This window comes from Capricornis sumatraensis, chromosome 1, assembly GCF_032405125.1.
Source record: "Capricornis sumatraensis isolate serow.1 chromosome 1, serow.2, whole genome shotgun sequence".
In the NCBI taxonomy this organism is placed as follows: domain Eukaryota; kingdom Metazoa; phylum Chordata; class Mammalia; order Artiodactyla; family Bovidae; genus Capricornis; species Capricornis sumatraensis.
In genome coordinates, this window is record NC_091069.1 from 159,787,012 (window position 1) to 159,802,653 (window position 15,642).

General features: G+C 41.1%; 1 protein-coding gene across 1 annotated transcript in view; it reads right to left on the reverse strand.

The window, feature by feature from the left end:
* MYH15 (myosin heavy chain 15) overlaps nucleotides 1–15,642 on the reverse strand; it is a 157,057-nt gene that overhangs the window by 65,205 nt on the left and 76,210 nt on the right. Inside the window, exons 23-26 of the mRNA XM_068968346.1 lie at nucleotides 7,082–7,324; nucleotides 5,893–6,069; nucleotides 3,827–3,972; nucleotides 343–433 (exon numbers count right to left, since the gene is read on the reverse strand). Of these exons, the coding sequence (XP_068824447.1) occupies nucleotides 343–433; nucleotides 3,827–3,972; nucleotides 5,893–6,069; nucleotides 7,082–7,324 (657 nt within the window). The remainder of the gene's footprint in view (nucleotides 1–342; nucleotides 434–3,826; nucleotides 3,973–5,892; nucleotides 6,070–7,081; nucleotides 7,325–15,642) is intronic.

The window sequence follows — 15,642 nt, forward strand, 5'->3', positions numbered from 1 at the left end:
TAAATGTAGTTTCATTTTCGTTCAAACGTTGTCAGGAAGATTAATGAGTAAAAATATAGATGTCCTGTGTTTTAGTACAATGCCTAGTTTATGTCAAACATTCAACGTCTTAGCTATTTGTTTTTATTATCTTCATGATAAGGAAATCTAAGCTTAAGTAATATTCCCCAGAGTCACCTATCTGTAGAATGCCAGGTTACCTTCTCAACCAGCGTTCTTTCCTGCTTCTGTCGATAGTTGGCTAGGGTTATGGCTACCTTGGCAGAACATTTGTCACCGAAGCACCAGTCATCAACCAGGGATTGAACTACAGATGCACACAGGTATTTGATAAATGATCACCTGGAACTCTTTAACCATCTTCTGAAGCTGAGCCACCAGGTTTTTCTCATTCTCCACCTTTGACCTCATCTGATTCATTTCTAATTCTTTCCTGTTAGGGAAAGAGTCAAATGAAATTGCTCAGAGTAATAACATTTTGTTTAAATAGTCTTCAAATTATTGTAATAATATATGAAGTCATGCATTGTAAAAATTCAACTATTACATCTAGAGCTGAAGTCTCCTTGGCTATTATACCCAGCCTCTGTTCCTTCCCTAGAGGTAACCACCATAATTAATTTGATGCGGCTCCTTCTGGACATTTTTCTAAGTATTGACATATGTTTGTGCTTATGTATCAGTAGGAATAGTTTCATTTTCTTTACTGTGAATGGTATAATATTATATACATTTAGATTTATAATTTCACATTTTTAATATTTATTGTATTTATTTGACTGTGTTGAATCTTGGTTGTGGCACTAGGAATCTTTTGTTGCAGTGCAGCTTCCTAGCTGTGGCTCACAGGCTCCAGAGCACAGGGATCAGCAGTTGTGGTGCCAGGCTTAGTTGCTCTGTGGCATTTGGGTCTCAGTTCCCCAACGAGGGATCGAATCCACATCTCTTGCATCGCAAGGCAGATTCTTAACCACTAAACCACCCGGGAAGTCCCTGTACAACATTTTTAACCCAATAACACACGGAGATTTTTCCACTTGGGCCTACACATGGATTTGTTATTGTTTTGTCACCAAGTCATGTCTGACTCTTTTATAACCCCAAAGACTACAGCTAGCCAGGCCCCTCCTCCTGAGGTTATTTCTCTATGTGGGCTTTCCTAGGCAAGAAAACTGGGGTAGGTTGCCATTTCCTTCTCCAGCGGATCTTCCTGATCCAGGGATCGAGCCTGCGTCTCCTGCTTGACAGTTAAGATTCTTTACCACTGAGCCACCACAGAAGCCCACACGTAGATTACTTCACTTAGACATTACCTGTGAAATACTTGTCTATGACTTAAATATTATGTGGTTTTCTTATCCACTTCCCTATTAATAAGCACTGAGTTTTCCCCCTAAATTTTAGTTTTACAAATAATGCTGTTCATCTGTGTGCACCCTTGTGTACATGTGAGTGTTTCTAGAGTGGGTACTGAGCAGGGAATTGCTGCATCAGTTATAGGTATGTATCTAAAAACTGTTAACTTTGGCCTCCAATAGCAGTGTGAGGTTATTTCTCTACATTCACATTTAATATTAGCACACTTCTAGTGTGTCCTTGTTTTATTATGAATGTCCTTAAATAAGTGTCCTTGTTTACTAGTAACTAGCATGTTATCAACTATGAGGATTTTAAAATGGGCAATAAAACAAATGACCTCACTTTGTCCTTTGTCCATTTTTCTGTTAGGTTGTTCATCTAATTACTGAATTACACATTTTCCTTTAATATTCTTGATATTTATTTTTTTGTTATCTGCTTCAAATTTGTTCCAGTTTCATTTATGTTGGCTTTTGCCACTAAATGTTTTAAATGCTGATGTATTAATATCATGTTTATCAATACAGTCCTTTTATGCCTTTGGATGGGGTTTGTGACTTATTCAGGAAGTCTGGCCTGCCAATTTCCTAAGACTTACCACCCATGTTGTCTTGTTTTTTTTTTAACTGAAGAACATTTAACATGAGATCTACCCTCTCGACAAATATTTAAGTGTGCAGCGCAATATTAACTATAGGCGGAACATCACACAGATCTCTAGGACTCCGTCATCTTGCCTAATGGAAGCTTTATAACCACTGAACAGCAACTCTGCATTTCCCCTGCCTCCCAGGCCCTGGCAACCACCATTCTATTCTCTGCTTCTAGGAGTTTGACTGTTTTTAGATGTTTCCTATAAATGGAATCATGCAGGATTTGTCCTTCTGTGGCTGACATTTAATTTAGCATAAAGTCCTTCAGGTTTATCCCTGTTGTCACATAGGGCAGGAATTCCTTTAAAAAGTGGCCAAATAATAATCCATTAAATGTATACATCACATTTTCTTTATTCATTCATTCAATCAATGGGCATTTAGGTTGTTTCTACATCTTGGCTATTGTGAATAATGCTGCATCTTCTAATGATTTTATAGCTTTATTTTTGCATTTAATTCTTTAATGCAACTGGATTGTGTGTGTGTGCGAATAGCATGATGAAGAAATTTAACTTTTATCTCATAAGATGAATAGCTAATAATCTTGGCACTATTTATTAAGTATTCTATCCTCTCATCACCATTTTAAAATGCCACATTTTCATATATTAAGTTTTAATATATACACAGGTCCATTTAAAGAAAAGGTTGTATAATAAATTCATGATTTCCTCAAAACACAGGTTTCTAAAATGCCAGAGCTCTTTGACCTGTGGCCTACAAGGACATGGAGTATCATTTCACTTTGCCAAACTGAAACACAATCTTCAAAATTAAATGCCGAAGGAACTGTATCATCATTTTGCCTTTCACTGTTCCACTACTTTCATAGGGTTACTTATTTCATCTTTTCCAAACACCTACCAAGTTCAATAAGTTATTAATAAGCTATTAATCAAGTCTACAAACACCTATCAAGTTTAGTAACTTATTGATAGGCTATTAATCCAGTCTGACCACAAGCATGTATCATGGAAACTTGTATACACAGATGGGAAAACCAGAAGCTCATAGCTGCTCATTGATTCTCTTCACCAGTATGCTCTCCACTTCATACAAGCTTTATCTTACTCTTAGATTTCACTGTTTCCCTTTCTTATTTGATTTATTTAAAATAACTTGAAAATCCCTAGTTGTTAGAAGAAAGTCTAGCTAAACAGAGGGAGACAAAAGGGACAAGGTAAGAAAATCTGTTTCAATGAATAATGAAGTTCAACTGAGGGGGCCATCTTGCCCTGAGCTCCTTGGGAATCTGCGTGAACTGAAGGTCTATTCATTTTGATCATGCTTTCAATTTTAAAGTTTAATACTTAAAAAGTAAATTACTAGACCAAAAAAGTTGTATAAATGTCTAATGAAGTTACATCTGGCATATAAGTTTTGTTTTGTTTTTAAAAATGATCAGAGGGTATATGGGACTTCACATTAGAATTTACTTTTGATTTATTTTTTTACTTTAGGCCATTGATCTCATGAGTAAAAGAAGTGAGCCTCTTTTATTTTTTGACTTGTAACTTCAAATTTTAATAATTTGCATCTGCTATGTCTTACACCTTTCATTCACATCTGCTAGTCAGACTTCTCAATCACTTTCTTGTAGGCTATTATATAATTATAAAATGAAGAGTAATCTCATAAAGTCTAGCAAAAAATAAAAAACCCTCAACTTCCTAGGCTTGTTATCCTTTTTATCCTCCCCTGCAGGTCTTGAGATATCTGGCCCTAGGGTCACCAGGATAAGCACCATGAGAGAACTGTCTCCTTCAATATAAGGTCTCCCAGAATCTTGTGTCCACAGAAAGGTGGCTCACCTCCTCAGCTTTTCTGCTAGTTGCAGTTGCCTGCTCTCCAGGTCCTCCATGCTCTCCTGGTTCAGCTTTAACTCGCCCTCCACTTTGCACTTTTCCTTCTCACAGTTCATTCTCGCTTTGCTCTCCTGCTCAAGGGCACCCTCAAGCTGACAAAAGGAGATGTTATTAAGCCCAATATATAGGTTAAGTTTATACTTTACAGATGTGTTCATTAACCACTTACCTTCTGGAAAAAGAAAGAAAAATATAAGCAGAGTCTGTAAACGATGCCCAGTCATATAGATATTTTAAAATAAATGTTGCACACATCAATGGGATTACAAAACAATCTAGAAGTCAGTGACAAAGGAAATCTTTAGAGATTAAGGAATACGTGCTCTAGAATACAGAAAAAAACAAATAATAAATGCCTAGTGAGACCCTGTTTGATAGCTTTCCACTGATGAGAAGCTCACTTCTTCACATGGCAGCTCATTTCATGGGTGGATAAGTCCATTTACTCAGGAGTGCTTCTTTGTAAGAGGCCAAAATAGTCCCTGTAAATCCATCCCACAAATCTAGGCTCTGCTCCCTGGAGCAACACCAAGCAAATCTGTCTCCACGTGACCATTCATGAATATTAGGCAGCTGTCCTGAGTCTCCCAACTCAGCATCACTGACCATTTCAAATGCACCTCATACAACATAATTTCCATACTCTCCTTCACCACTCTGGTACCCTCTCTGGTCCATAGCATTATGTCATCTTCTGGTACCTCCAGCAAGGTGGCCAGAATACTACAGTTCTGTCCAGATTAGTGTTGCCAACAATTATATTGAGGTCAGTTTAGCAGGAGGCAAAATAATAGTTACAATATGGCTATTTTTCCCTGATATATTAATTTTGCCACAATAGAAGCTATTTCCTGTAAGCAGCGAAAGATATAAAATTCAAATAGGGGAGAAGGGAGAATTTCTGGAAGGTGTATGCAAAACCAAAAAAATAAATGAACTCTAGGAGAGAACAAGTGTGTGAAAATACATGTGTGAGAGTGTGTGTGTGTTGTGTACACACACCAACAAATTCCCATATTGAGGCTTTGTCTCAGTACTTTGGCCACCTCATGCGAAGAGTTGACTCATTGGAAAAGACTCTGATGCTGGGAGGGATTCGGGGCAGGAGGAGAAGGGGATGACAGAGGATGAGATGGCTGGATGGCATCACTGACTCCATAGACGTGAATCTGAGTGAACTCCGGGAGCTGGTGATGGACAGGGAGGCCTGGCATGCTGCGATTCATGGAGTCGCAAAGAGTCGGACACAACTGAGCGACTGAACTGAACTGAACTGAAGATATATATCCATGGAAATAGGAAGAGAAGTGAGACAACTAATAGGTAACAGAGGAAAAATGATAGAGAGGCACGAGGAAAAAGAAGCAGATTAAAAAAAAAGCTAACCACACTTGCCAGCAATTTTATAAAAGCTAAGCTTTGAGGACTAATAAAACAGTGAATGCATACACTCTTTGTCAGCTGGGGAGGAGACAGGAAGAGTGATGAACCTACCCACTGAGACTGGTCTGAAACATCTTTATTTCACAGGGTTTTGGAAGCAGAACAGAAGCACCATCTCCAGAATCTTACAAGTATATTCCGATAGCGTTGGTAGAACACAGCTTGCGACTTACATATCTTTCTTCTATAACAAACCTCAGTGCACTGCTGGAGACATGGGGCCTTTAAGCAATCCTTCAGTGCTAGCGTCAGATAGAGCACCAGCACATTTGCGGGGCAAAACACCAGGTTCTGTGGGGAAGTCAGTCATGTAGAGTGCTCCCGCCTCACAATTCATCTCAGTATTCTCCCACTGCCCAGGGTTGTTATGAAAGTTTCATTTAACAACAGACAGAACACATACCAGGGCCTCTCTTCCACTGTAGGGGTTCACCTCTGTTTCTAAATGAGGGAAATGAACCATGCTACTAAGTTTTCATGAAAATGTCAAGATAAATTAACTAAGTAAAAAGTGAAAGTGTCTATAGATGTAGACAGGCAGCTAACTAGGCAGACATATTACTCCTGACCTCATTCACTCGCTGCTCCAGTGTCAACTTGGCCTTGCTCAGGGTGTGGAGTTTCTCCTCCTCATTTTGCAAGTCCTCCAGGGTCTGCTGGTGGGTCTCCTGTGCAGCCCTGGCTGCTCGATGCAGTTTGCTCACATCCTCATTGAGAGACTCCACCTCCTCAGTCAGGTTCTTGACCTGCCGGGAGAAAACAACAGCTCCATGAGAACCGCTCCTGGAAGCAGAAGGGCCATCTTCTCTCTTTTCTAGGACCAAAAATCTCATGACATATCCACTGTCATAAGGAATCACATGTAGCCAAATTTCTGTTGGATGTTTTAAAACTCTAAATTCGCATTTTCTTTTACACACAGACACGAATGATCTGTTATCTCTCATAGCCAGGGAATGGGGTGTTCTGGTTAATCAAATATCAGTGTAGGTCCATGGACAGCGAGTTTTCAGTGTCATGCCATTGTATAACAAGAACACTACTAATTTTGCTTTCTTTTAAGTATTCAGGGCACACATTAATCTTGTTATGCCTCAGGATCCTAAGAAAGTGGCAGTTAGAGAAGAGGTCCAGCGGATAAAATAGGCAAAAATGAAGCCATTTATATCAGGCCCATTGGCTTTTTATGAAAGGGACCCATGTAGAAGAGTTGCTATTTAATCATCTGCCAAAATTACGCTATTATTCTGGATGCTTTTTTCAATCAAATGTTTGATACAGATTCCTTAGCTAACTTCAATCTATATACAGATACACAAGTTAAAAACCTCAAAGAAAACGAAAAAAGTTTTAGCTGGAATTAAAATGACATCTGAAGGTCAAACTCCAAGTCAACAACTGAGGTGGGGACTAAGATACATACCAAACCACCTTTCAGTAAGCTGCATCCTGCTCCCTCTCCTTCCAAAAAATAATTCTTAGAGGCCCAGTGAAACTGTTTTACTCTTTCTATCAGATTTCAGATGCAATAAGATCAGAACAAATGAAAATGTTTCATTTGGGAGATTAAGCAGGGTTCCATAAATTCAAGCTGGAAATTTGAATTAGGTCCTCATTCGATGCCAGTTCTGACTTCAAGGGCCATAAATTGCAGACCACTATGTTCATTAATTTAAACAAAGCAAGCCTGCTTCCAGAGCCCAGTTGGGAGTCTGGAATTGAGGCAGCTAGACCTTCCTGACAATATAGGAAAAGTACCTTGAGCTCTGTAGCGTGCTTCTCCTTCTGTGACTTCGCCAATAGCGTTTCCAGGTCATCGATTTCTTTCTTCAACTCAGAACATTCATCTTCAAGTTTCTGCCCCCTGGCAGTCAGCCTGGAATTTATCTCCTCTTCTTCCTCCACCCGCGCAGACAGCGCCTTGACGCTGGCCTCCAGCTGGATCTTGGATTTAATCAGCAGCTCGCACTGCTCTTCAACATTTGCCAGGGTCTCTCGCTCCTGCCATGATGAGGAGAAAATTGTTGCCAACAGCTGGAAGTAATTTATCAGCCAGGAGAAATGCTGCTTAACACATAGCAAAGAGATAATTGCCTGCTCTCTGTCCAGCACTTTCACCTATCTTTCCTAAGCAGTTGAAATAATATTCCCAGTTCCCCAATCCTATTGTTGACAAGTGGAGGAGTTGCTTGTGTTTGGAGGTGCTTTCAATCTTTCAGGCCATTCAGTAGATTAGATTACCTCTTCTAAAGCACTTAATAGAATCCTAGTGGCCTAAAGGAGCTAACATGCCTCCAAAAATCAGCAGTGTGCTGATTAAATCACAGCTACTGGAAGCATCCCTGTGGGCATATAGTTTGAGGGTGGTACCTGCTCAGAATACAGTCTTTTTGAGGAAAGCTCTGTCCCCTCAGACAATAGAATATTTATCATATTATTATAAGGGTCCGGATGCACTTGTTTAGTATATAAACATCTTCTAATAAATAGAGCTGGGCTGCATATTATTCATAGGTTGAATTTAGAATTCATGACGTTCCTTGCACATCACTAACTAGATTTCACTATTATTTCCAACTAAAATCTTTTTCTCAATGGTTCTGCCAGCAGTAAATTCCACAAGTTATACACAGAGAGTGCAAAATCCTCCTTCCTTTCATCTTTTCAAACATACTGCCTCCAACCCTTGCTGAGTGGCCCACTGTTTCAGTATTATGGACTAAGTCAAAAACGAAGGGGCTGAGTCCTTTTGCTACAAAAGCACCTTTTGTAACTTTGAACGCCTCTCATTTGTCTCCATTTAGAGGCTAAATGAAATCTCTTCTCTGTGAGCAAGTTCTTAATTACTGTAGGTCTTGTTGAGATATAACTTCACTCATATCTCTTATCTTCCATCTCTAGACCTCATCCATCCTCTACAGTTTTGATAACCTATCACCTAACCAGTTGCTGCTAAGTCACTTCAGTCGTGTCCGATTCTGTGTGACCCCATAGACGGCAGCCCACCAGGCTCCCCCGTCCCTGGGATTCTCCAGGCAGGAACACTGGAGTGGGTTGCCATTTCCTTCTCCAACCTAACTAGTTACTTGGCATAAATTGTTGCATCTACTTAGACCAAGAGCAGAAAAAAAACAAAAATCCAGGCTACTGTTTTCTGACTATCTCTCATCCTATCTGTCCAACAGGTGGGGCTCAAGGAGGCACAGATGGGAGACATATAGTATAGTGAATCTCCAACATCACTGAAGACCAAGAGAAGGGCTAAGTAAAAACAAAAATATGGAAGCAAAAGGATTCATGCAAATCAGAGAAGTTCCAATGCTTGAGCAACAAGGGGGACATTTGATCTCAGTTCACCCCAGCTGACAAGTAGAACAGCTGTTTGCTCTCTTCCATTCAGCATGTGTATAGGACCTGTCACCATCACCAAATGAAGAGGACAATCCAATCGACCATCATCGATCCCTCATTAAACATGACAGCGTGTCTGAAGCCAGCCAAGCAGTGGTGTAACAGTTTAACAGCAGGGACATCCTTTCCCCTGTAGTAATTTTCTCACGTACTTGCAGTGCTAATTGAAATGGGTTCACTCAGTTTTGAGTTAGTGAATGATTTTAAAAGAATCTTTATTTCCTTGATTTGTACTCTATTGAGCTGTGTTTCTTAAAAATTAACAATAATAAAATATTTCATAGCCAATTCAGCTTTTTAAATTAATTACAATTTAAGCCTTCCTGGATTTGCCCTGGAATTGGCTTCATGTATTTCCTATGCATTTTGATCATATATCCCAGACTTTTACCCTCCACTCCCTTCAAAAGTCGAGTCCTTTTCTATCCCTACATCAGCCCAAGTAGCACTGGCCACTCTCTTTGTTGAGAGGAAGAATGATGAAAACTAGGAGGCTGGGTCTTATTCAAACCTACCTTTCTCTTATTCAAACCTGCCTTTCTCCTATTCAAACTTACCTTACTCTTACTCAAAACTGTATTTCTCTTATTCAAACCTGCCTTTCTCATAAGCCAGACAAAATATGACATTACAAGGTTTGATTCTCATAGTATGGATCTTAATGTAGGTTTGAGTGGGGCCCAGGAATTTGTAGTTCTAACAAGAATCCTAGGTAAGGCTGATAAACACAGAAGTTCTAGAACCACTGTTATGATAAATATGCATCAGCAGTGTGAGTCTGAGTGTAAATTCTCATATAAAACATGGCCTATTGAAACATCAATGGGTAGCACAGCCCCAAAAGAAAAGAATGATTTTTAGTCTAAAATTACTAAATTTTCTGTTTTCAATAAGTCCAAACAGCAAGAAAAACTTCTATTTATATAGTTGTATTTGAACCCAGTATTTTTTTTTAACTTAGTACTGTTCTAAGTGGGGTGGAGAATACAGTAAAGATGGATACAATTTCATACCTGCCTTGGGAATGTTTGGGGATAACAGTGGTCTGGGTAGCTAGAGAACGGGAATATTAATAAAAGGGGATGAGTAATGGCACTTCAATTTAAGTCTGAATTTGGCAACAAGGAGTTCATGATCTGAGCCACAGTCAGCTCCTGGTCTTCTTTTTGCTGACAGTATAGAGCTTCTCCATCTTTGGCTACAAAGAATATAATCAATCTGACTTCAGTATTGACCATCTGGTGATGTCCATGTGTAGAGTCTTCTCTTGTGTTGTGGGCAGAGGGTGTTTGCTAAGACCAGTGCGTTCTCTTGGCAAAACTCTGTTAGCCTTTGCCATGCCTCATTCTGTACTCCAAGGACAAATTTGCCTGTTACTCTAGGTATTTCTTGACTTCCTACTTTTCCATTCCGGTCCCCTATAACGAAGAGGATATCTTTTTTGGGTGTTAGTTCTCGAAGGTCTTGTAGGTCTTCATAGAACCATTCGTCTTAAGCTTCATCAGCATTACTGGTCGAGGCATAAACTTGGATTACTGTGATCCTGAATGGTTTGCCTTGGAAACAAACAGAGATCATTCTGTCATTTATGAGACTGCATCCAAGTATTGCATTTCAGACTCTTCTGTTGACCATGGTGGCTACTCCATTTCTTCTAGGGATTCTTGTCCACAGCAGTAGATACAATGGTCATCTGAGTTAAATTCACCCATTCCAGTCCATTTTAGTTCGCTGATTCCTAAAATGTCGATGTTCACTCTTGCCATCACCTATTTGACCACTTGCAATTTGCCTTGATTCATGGACCTAACATTCCAGATTCCTATGCAATACTGCTCTTTACACCATCAGACTTTACTTCCATCACCAGTCACATCCACAACTGGATGCTGTTTTTGCTTTGGCATCGTCTCTTCATTCTTTGTGGAGTTAGTTCTCCATTGACCTCCAGTAGCATATTAGGCACCTACCAACCTGAGGAGTTCATCTTTCAGTGTCCTCTTTTTGCCTTTTCATACTGTTTATGGGGTTCTCAAGGCAAGAATACTGAAGTGGTTTGCCATTCCCTTCTCCAGCAGACCACATTTTGTCAGAACTCTCCACCATGACCCGTCCATCTTGGGTGGCCCTACACGGCCACTCATAATTCCACTGAGTTAGCCAAGGCTGGTCCATGGGATCAGATTGGTTAGTTTTCTGTGATTGTGGCTTTCAGTCTGTCTGCCTCTGATGGAGAAGGATAAGAAACATGTGGAAGCTTCCTGGTGGGAGAGACTGACTGAGGGGGAAACTGGGCTTTATTCTGATGGGCAGAGCCATGCTCAGTTCTTTCGGTTCAGTCACTCAGTCATCTCCAATTCTTTGTGACCCCATGGATTGCAGCATACCAGGCCTCCCTGTCTATCACCAACTCCTGGTGTTTACTCAAACTCATGTCCATTGAGTCAGTGATGTCATTTAACCATCTCACCCTCTGTCGTCCCCTTCTCCTCCTGCCTTCAATCTTTGCCAGCATCAGGGTCTTTTCAGATGAGTCAGTTCTTCACATCACGTGGCCAAAATATTGGAGTTTCAGCTTCAGCATCAGTCCTTTCAATGAATACTCAGGATTGATCTCCTTTAGAATGGACTGGTTGGATCTCCTTGCAGTCCAAAGGCCTCTCAAGAGTCTTCTCCAGCACCACAGTTCAAAAGCATCAATTCTTTGGCACTCAGCTTTCTTAATACTCCAACTCTCACATACATACATGACCACTGGAAAAACCATAGCTTTGACTAGACAGACTTTTGTTTCTGCTTTTTAATATGCTGTCTAGGTGGGTCATAACTTTTCTTCCACGGAGAAAGGGTCTTTTAATTTCATGGCTGCAGCCACCATCTGCAGTGATCTTGAAAGTGAGGTCGCTCAGTCGTGTCCGACTCTTTGCGACCCCGTGGACTGTAGCTCACCAGGCTCCACTGTCCATGGGATTCTCCAGGCAAGAATACTGGAGTGGGTTGCCATTTCCTTCTCCAGGGGATCTTCCCGACCCAGGGATCGAACCCAGGTCTCCTGCATTGCAGGCAGATGCTTTAACCTCTGAGCCACCAGGAGCCCCCCAAAATAAAGTCTGTCACTGTTTCCACTCTTTCTGCATCTATGTGCCATGAAGTGATAAGACCAGATACCATGATCTTAGTTTTCTGAATGTTGAGCTTTAAGCCAACTTCTTCACTCTCCTCTTTCACTTTCATCAAGAGGCTCTTTAGTTCTTCTGCTTCCTGCCATAAGGTGGTATCATCTGCATATCTGAGGTTATTGATATTTCTCCCGGCAATCTTGATTCCATCTTGTACTTCCTCCAGCCCAGCATTTCTCATGATGCACTCTGCATATAAGTCAAACAGGGTGACGATATATAGCCTTGTTATACTCCTTTCCCTATTTGTAACCAGTGTGTTGTTCCATGTCCAGTTCTAACTGTTGCTTCCTGACCTGCAAGGAGATTTCTCAGGAGGCAGGTCAGATGGTCTAGTATTCCCATCTCTTGAAGAATTTTCCACAGTTTGTTGTGATCCACACAGTCAAAGGCTTTGGCACAGTCAATAAAGCAGAAGTAGGTGTTTTTCTGGAACTCTCTTGCTTTTTTGATGATCCAGTGGATGTTGGCAATTTTATCTCTGGTTCCTCTGCCTTTTCTAAATACAGCTTGAACATCTGGAATTTCAGGATTCATGTACTGTTGAAGCCTGACTTGGAGAATTTTGAGCATTATTTTACTTTATTGAGCCATGCTCAGTAAATCTTTAATCCAATTTTCTGTTAAAGGGCAGGGCTGTGTTCCCTCCCTGTTATTTGACCTGAGGCCAAACTATGGTGGAGGTAATGAAGATAATGTCCACCTCCTTCAAAAGGTCCCATGCATGCACTGCTACACTCAATGCCCCCAACCCTGCAGCAGGCTACCACTGACCCATGCCTCTGCCAGAGACTCCTGGACACTCATGGGTCAGACTCAGTCAGTCTCTTGTGGGGTCACTGCTCCTTTCTCTTGGGTCCTGGCGCACACAAGGTTCTGCTTGTGCCCTCCAAGAGTCTGTTTCCCCAGTCCTGTGTAAGTTCTGGAGGCTCTATGGTAGGTTAATGGTGACCTCCTCCAAGAGGGCTTGTGCCATACCCAGGTCTACTGCACCCAGAGCCCCTGCCCCTGCAGCAGGCCACTGCTGACCTGGATCTCCTCAGGAGACACCCAACACAGATCTGTCTCAGACTTAAATTCAGGCTTAAATAGAAGACAGTAGGGAAAACCATTAGACCATCTGGGTATGACCCAAATCAAATCTCTTACGACTATACAGCAGAAGTGATCAATAGATTCAAAGGATTATATCCAATAGACACAGTGCCTGAAGAACTATGGATGGAGGTTTGTGACACTGTACAAGAGGCAGTAATCAAGACCATCCCCAAGAAAAACAAATGCAAAAAGGCAAAATGATTGTCTGATGAGGCCTTACAAATAGCTGTGAAAAGAGGACAAGGGCAAGGCAAAGGAGAAAAGGAAAGATATACCCAACTGAACGCAGAGTTCCAGAGAATACCAAGGCAGAGATAAGAAAGCCTTCCTCAGGGATCAATGCAAAGAAATAGAGGAAAACAACAGAAAGGGAAAGATAAAGATCTCTTCAAGAAAATGAGAGATACCAACAGAATATTTCATGCAAAGATGGGCTCAGTAAAGGACAGAAATGGTATGGACCTAACAGAAGCAGAAGATATTAAGAAGAGGTGGCAAGAATACACAGAAGAACTGTACAAAAAAGATCTTCACTACCCAGATAACCACAATGGTGTGATCACTCACCTAGAGCCAGACATCCTGGAATGTGAAGTCAAGTGGGCCTTAGAAAGCATCACTACAAACAAAGCTAGTGGAGGTGATGGCATTCCAGTTGAGCTATTTCAAATCCTAAAAGATGATGCTGTGAAAGTGCTGCACTCAATATGCCAGCAAATTTGGAAAACTCAGCAGTGACCACAGGACTGGAAAAGGTCAGTTTTCATTCCAATCCCAAGGAAAGGTAATGCCAAAGAATGTTCAAACTACCACACAATTGCACTCATCTCACATGCTAGTATAGTAATGCTCAAAATTCTCTAAGCCAGGCTTCAATAGTATGTGTACTGTGAACTTCCAGATGTTCAAGCTGGATTTAGAAAAGGTAGAGGAACCAGAGGTCAAATTGCCAACATCCACTGGATCATCGAAAAAGCAAAAGAGTTCCAGAAAAACATGTATTTTTGCATTATTGACTACACCAAAGCCTTTGACTGTGTGGATCACAACAAACTGTGGAAAATTCTGAAAGAGATGGGAACACCAGACCACCTGACCTGCCTCCTGAGAAATCTGTATGCAGGTCAGGAAGCAACAGTTAGAACTTGACATGGAATAACAGACTAGTTCCAAATCAGGAAAGGAGTATGTCAAGGCTGTATATTGTCATTGTGCTTATTTAACTTACATGCAGAGTATATCATGTGAAATGCCTGGCTAGATGAAGCACCAGCTGTAATCAAGACTGCCAGGAGAAATATCAATAACCTCAGATATGCAGATGACACCACCCTTATGGCAGAAAGTGAAGAAGATCTAAAGAGCCTCTTGATGAAGGTGAAAGAGGAGAGTGAAGAAGTTGGCTTAAAGCTCAACATGAAGAAAACGAAGATTATGCCATCTGGTCCCATCACTTCATGGCAAATAGATGGGGAAAGAGTGGAAACAGTGACAGACTTTATTTTAGGGAGCTCCAAAATCACTGCAGATGGTTATTGCAGCCATGAAATTAAAAGATGCTTCTCCTTGGAAGAAAAGCTATGACAAACCTAGACAGCATATTAAAAAGCACAGACATCACTTTACCAACAAAGTTGCATCTCGTCAAAGCTATGGTTTTTCCAGTAGTCATGTATGAATGTGAGAGCTGGACTATAAAGAAAAGCTGAGTGCTGGACAATTGATGTTTTTGACCTGTGGTGTTGGAGAAGACTCTTGAGAGGCCCTTGGATTGCAAGGAGATCCAACCAGTCAATCCTAAAGCAATCAGTCCTGAATATTCATTGGAAGGACTAATGCTGAAGCTGAAACTCCAATACTTTGGCCACCTGATGCGAAGAGCTGACTCACTTGAAAAGACCTTGATGCTGGGAAAAAGCGAAGGTAGGAGGAGAAGGGGATGACAGAGGGTGAGATGGTTGGATGGCATCACCGACTCAATGAACATGAGTTTGAGTAGGCTCCAGGAGTTGGTGATGGACAGGGAAGCCTGGTGTGCTGCAGTTTATGGGGTTGCAAAGAGTTGGAGATGACTGAGCGACTGAACTGAATGGCACTTCAGCATCAGATTGGAGAAGGAGGCTCAGATGCCAAGGCTGAGTTCAGATATTCTTTGAGCTGAAGTTTGTTCATCAGGGAAACAACACGATATTTGTTCAAGGCAGAGGTTCTTAATCCTGACTGGATATCAGAATCCCCCATACAGATGATTTAGACCCACACAGGGCCTGTTTAACCCAAATATCTGAGATTCAAGTCTAGGAATCTTTCTTTTAATTGCTGCTGCTGCTGCTAGGTCGCTTCAGTCGTGTCCAACTCCCCCATAGATGGCAGCCCACCAGGCTCCCCCATCCCTGGGATTCTCCAGGCAAGAACACTGGAGTGGTTTGCCATCTGCTAGTGTTTCACAAATGAGTTTGAGGCAAAGTCAAGGTTGAACACTGCTGTTTTAAGAACTCAACTGATTATAATGCTGATTTGTACTGGGGAAGGGCAAATAGGGGGATCAAAATCAGGAAAACCAGTTAGAGGCATACTGCAATAATCCTGAAGATCTCAGTAAAGCTTTTCTCAGGACCTACTAAAATCCTA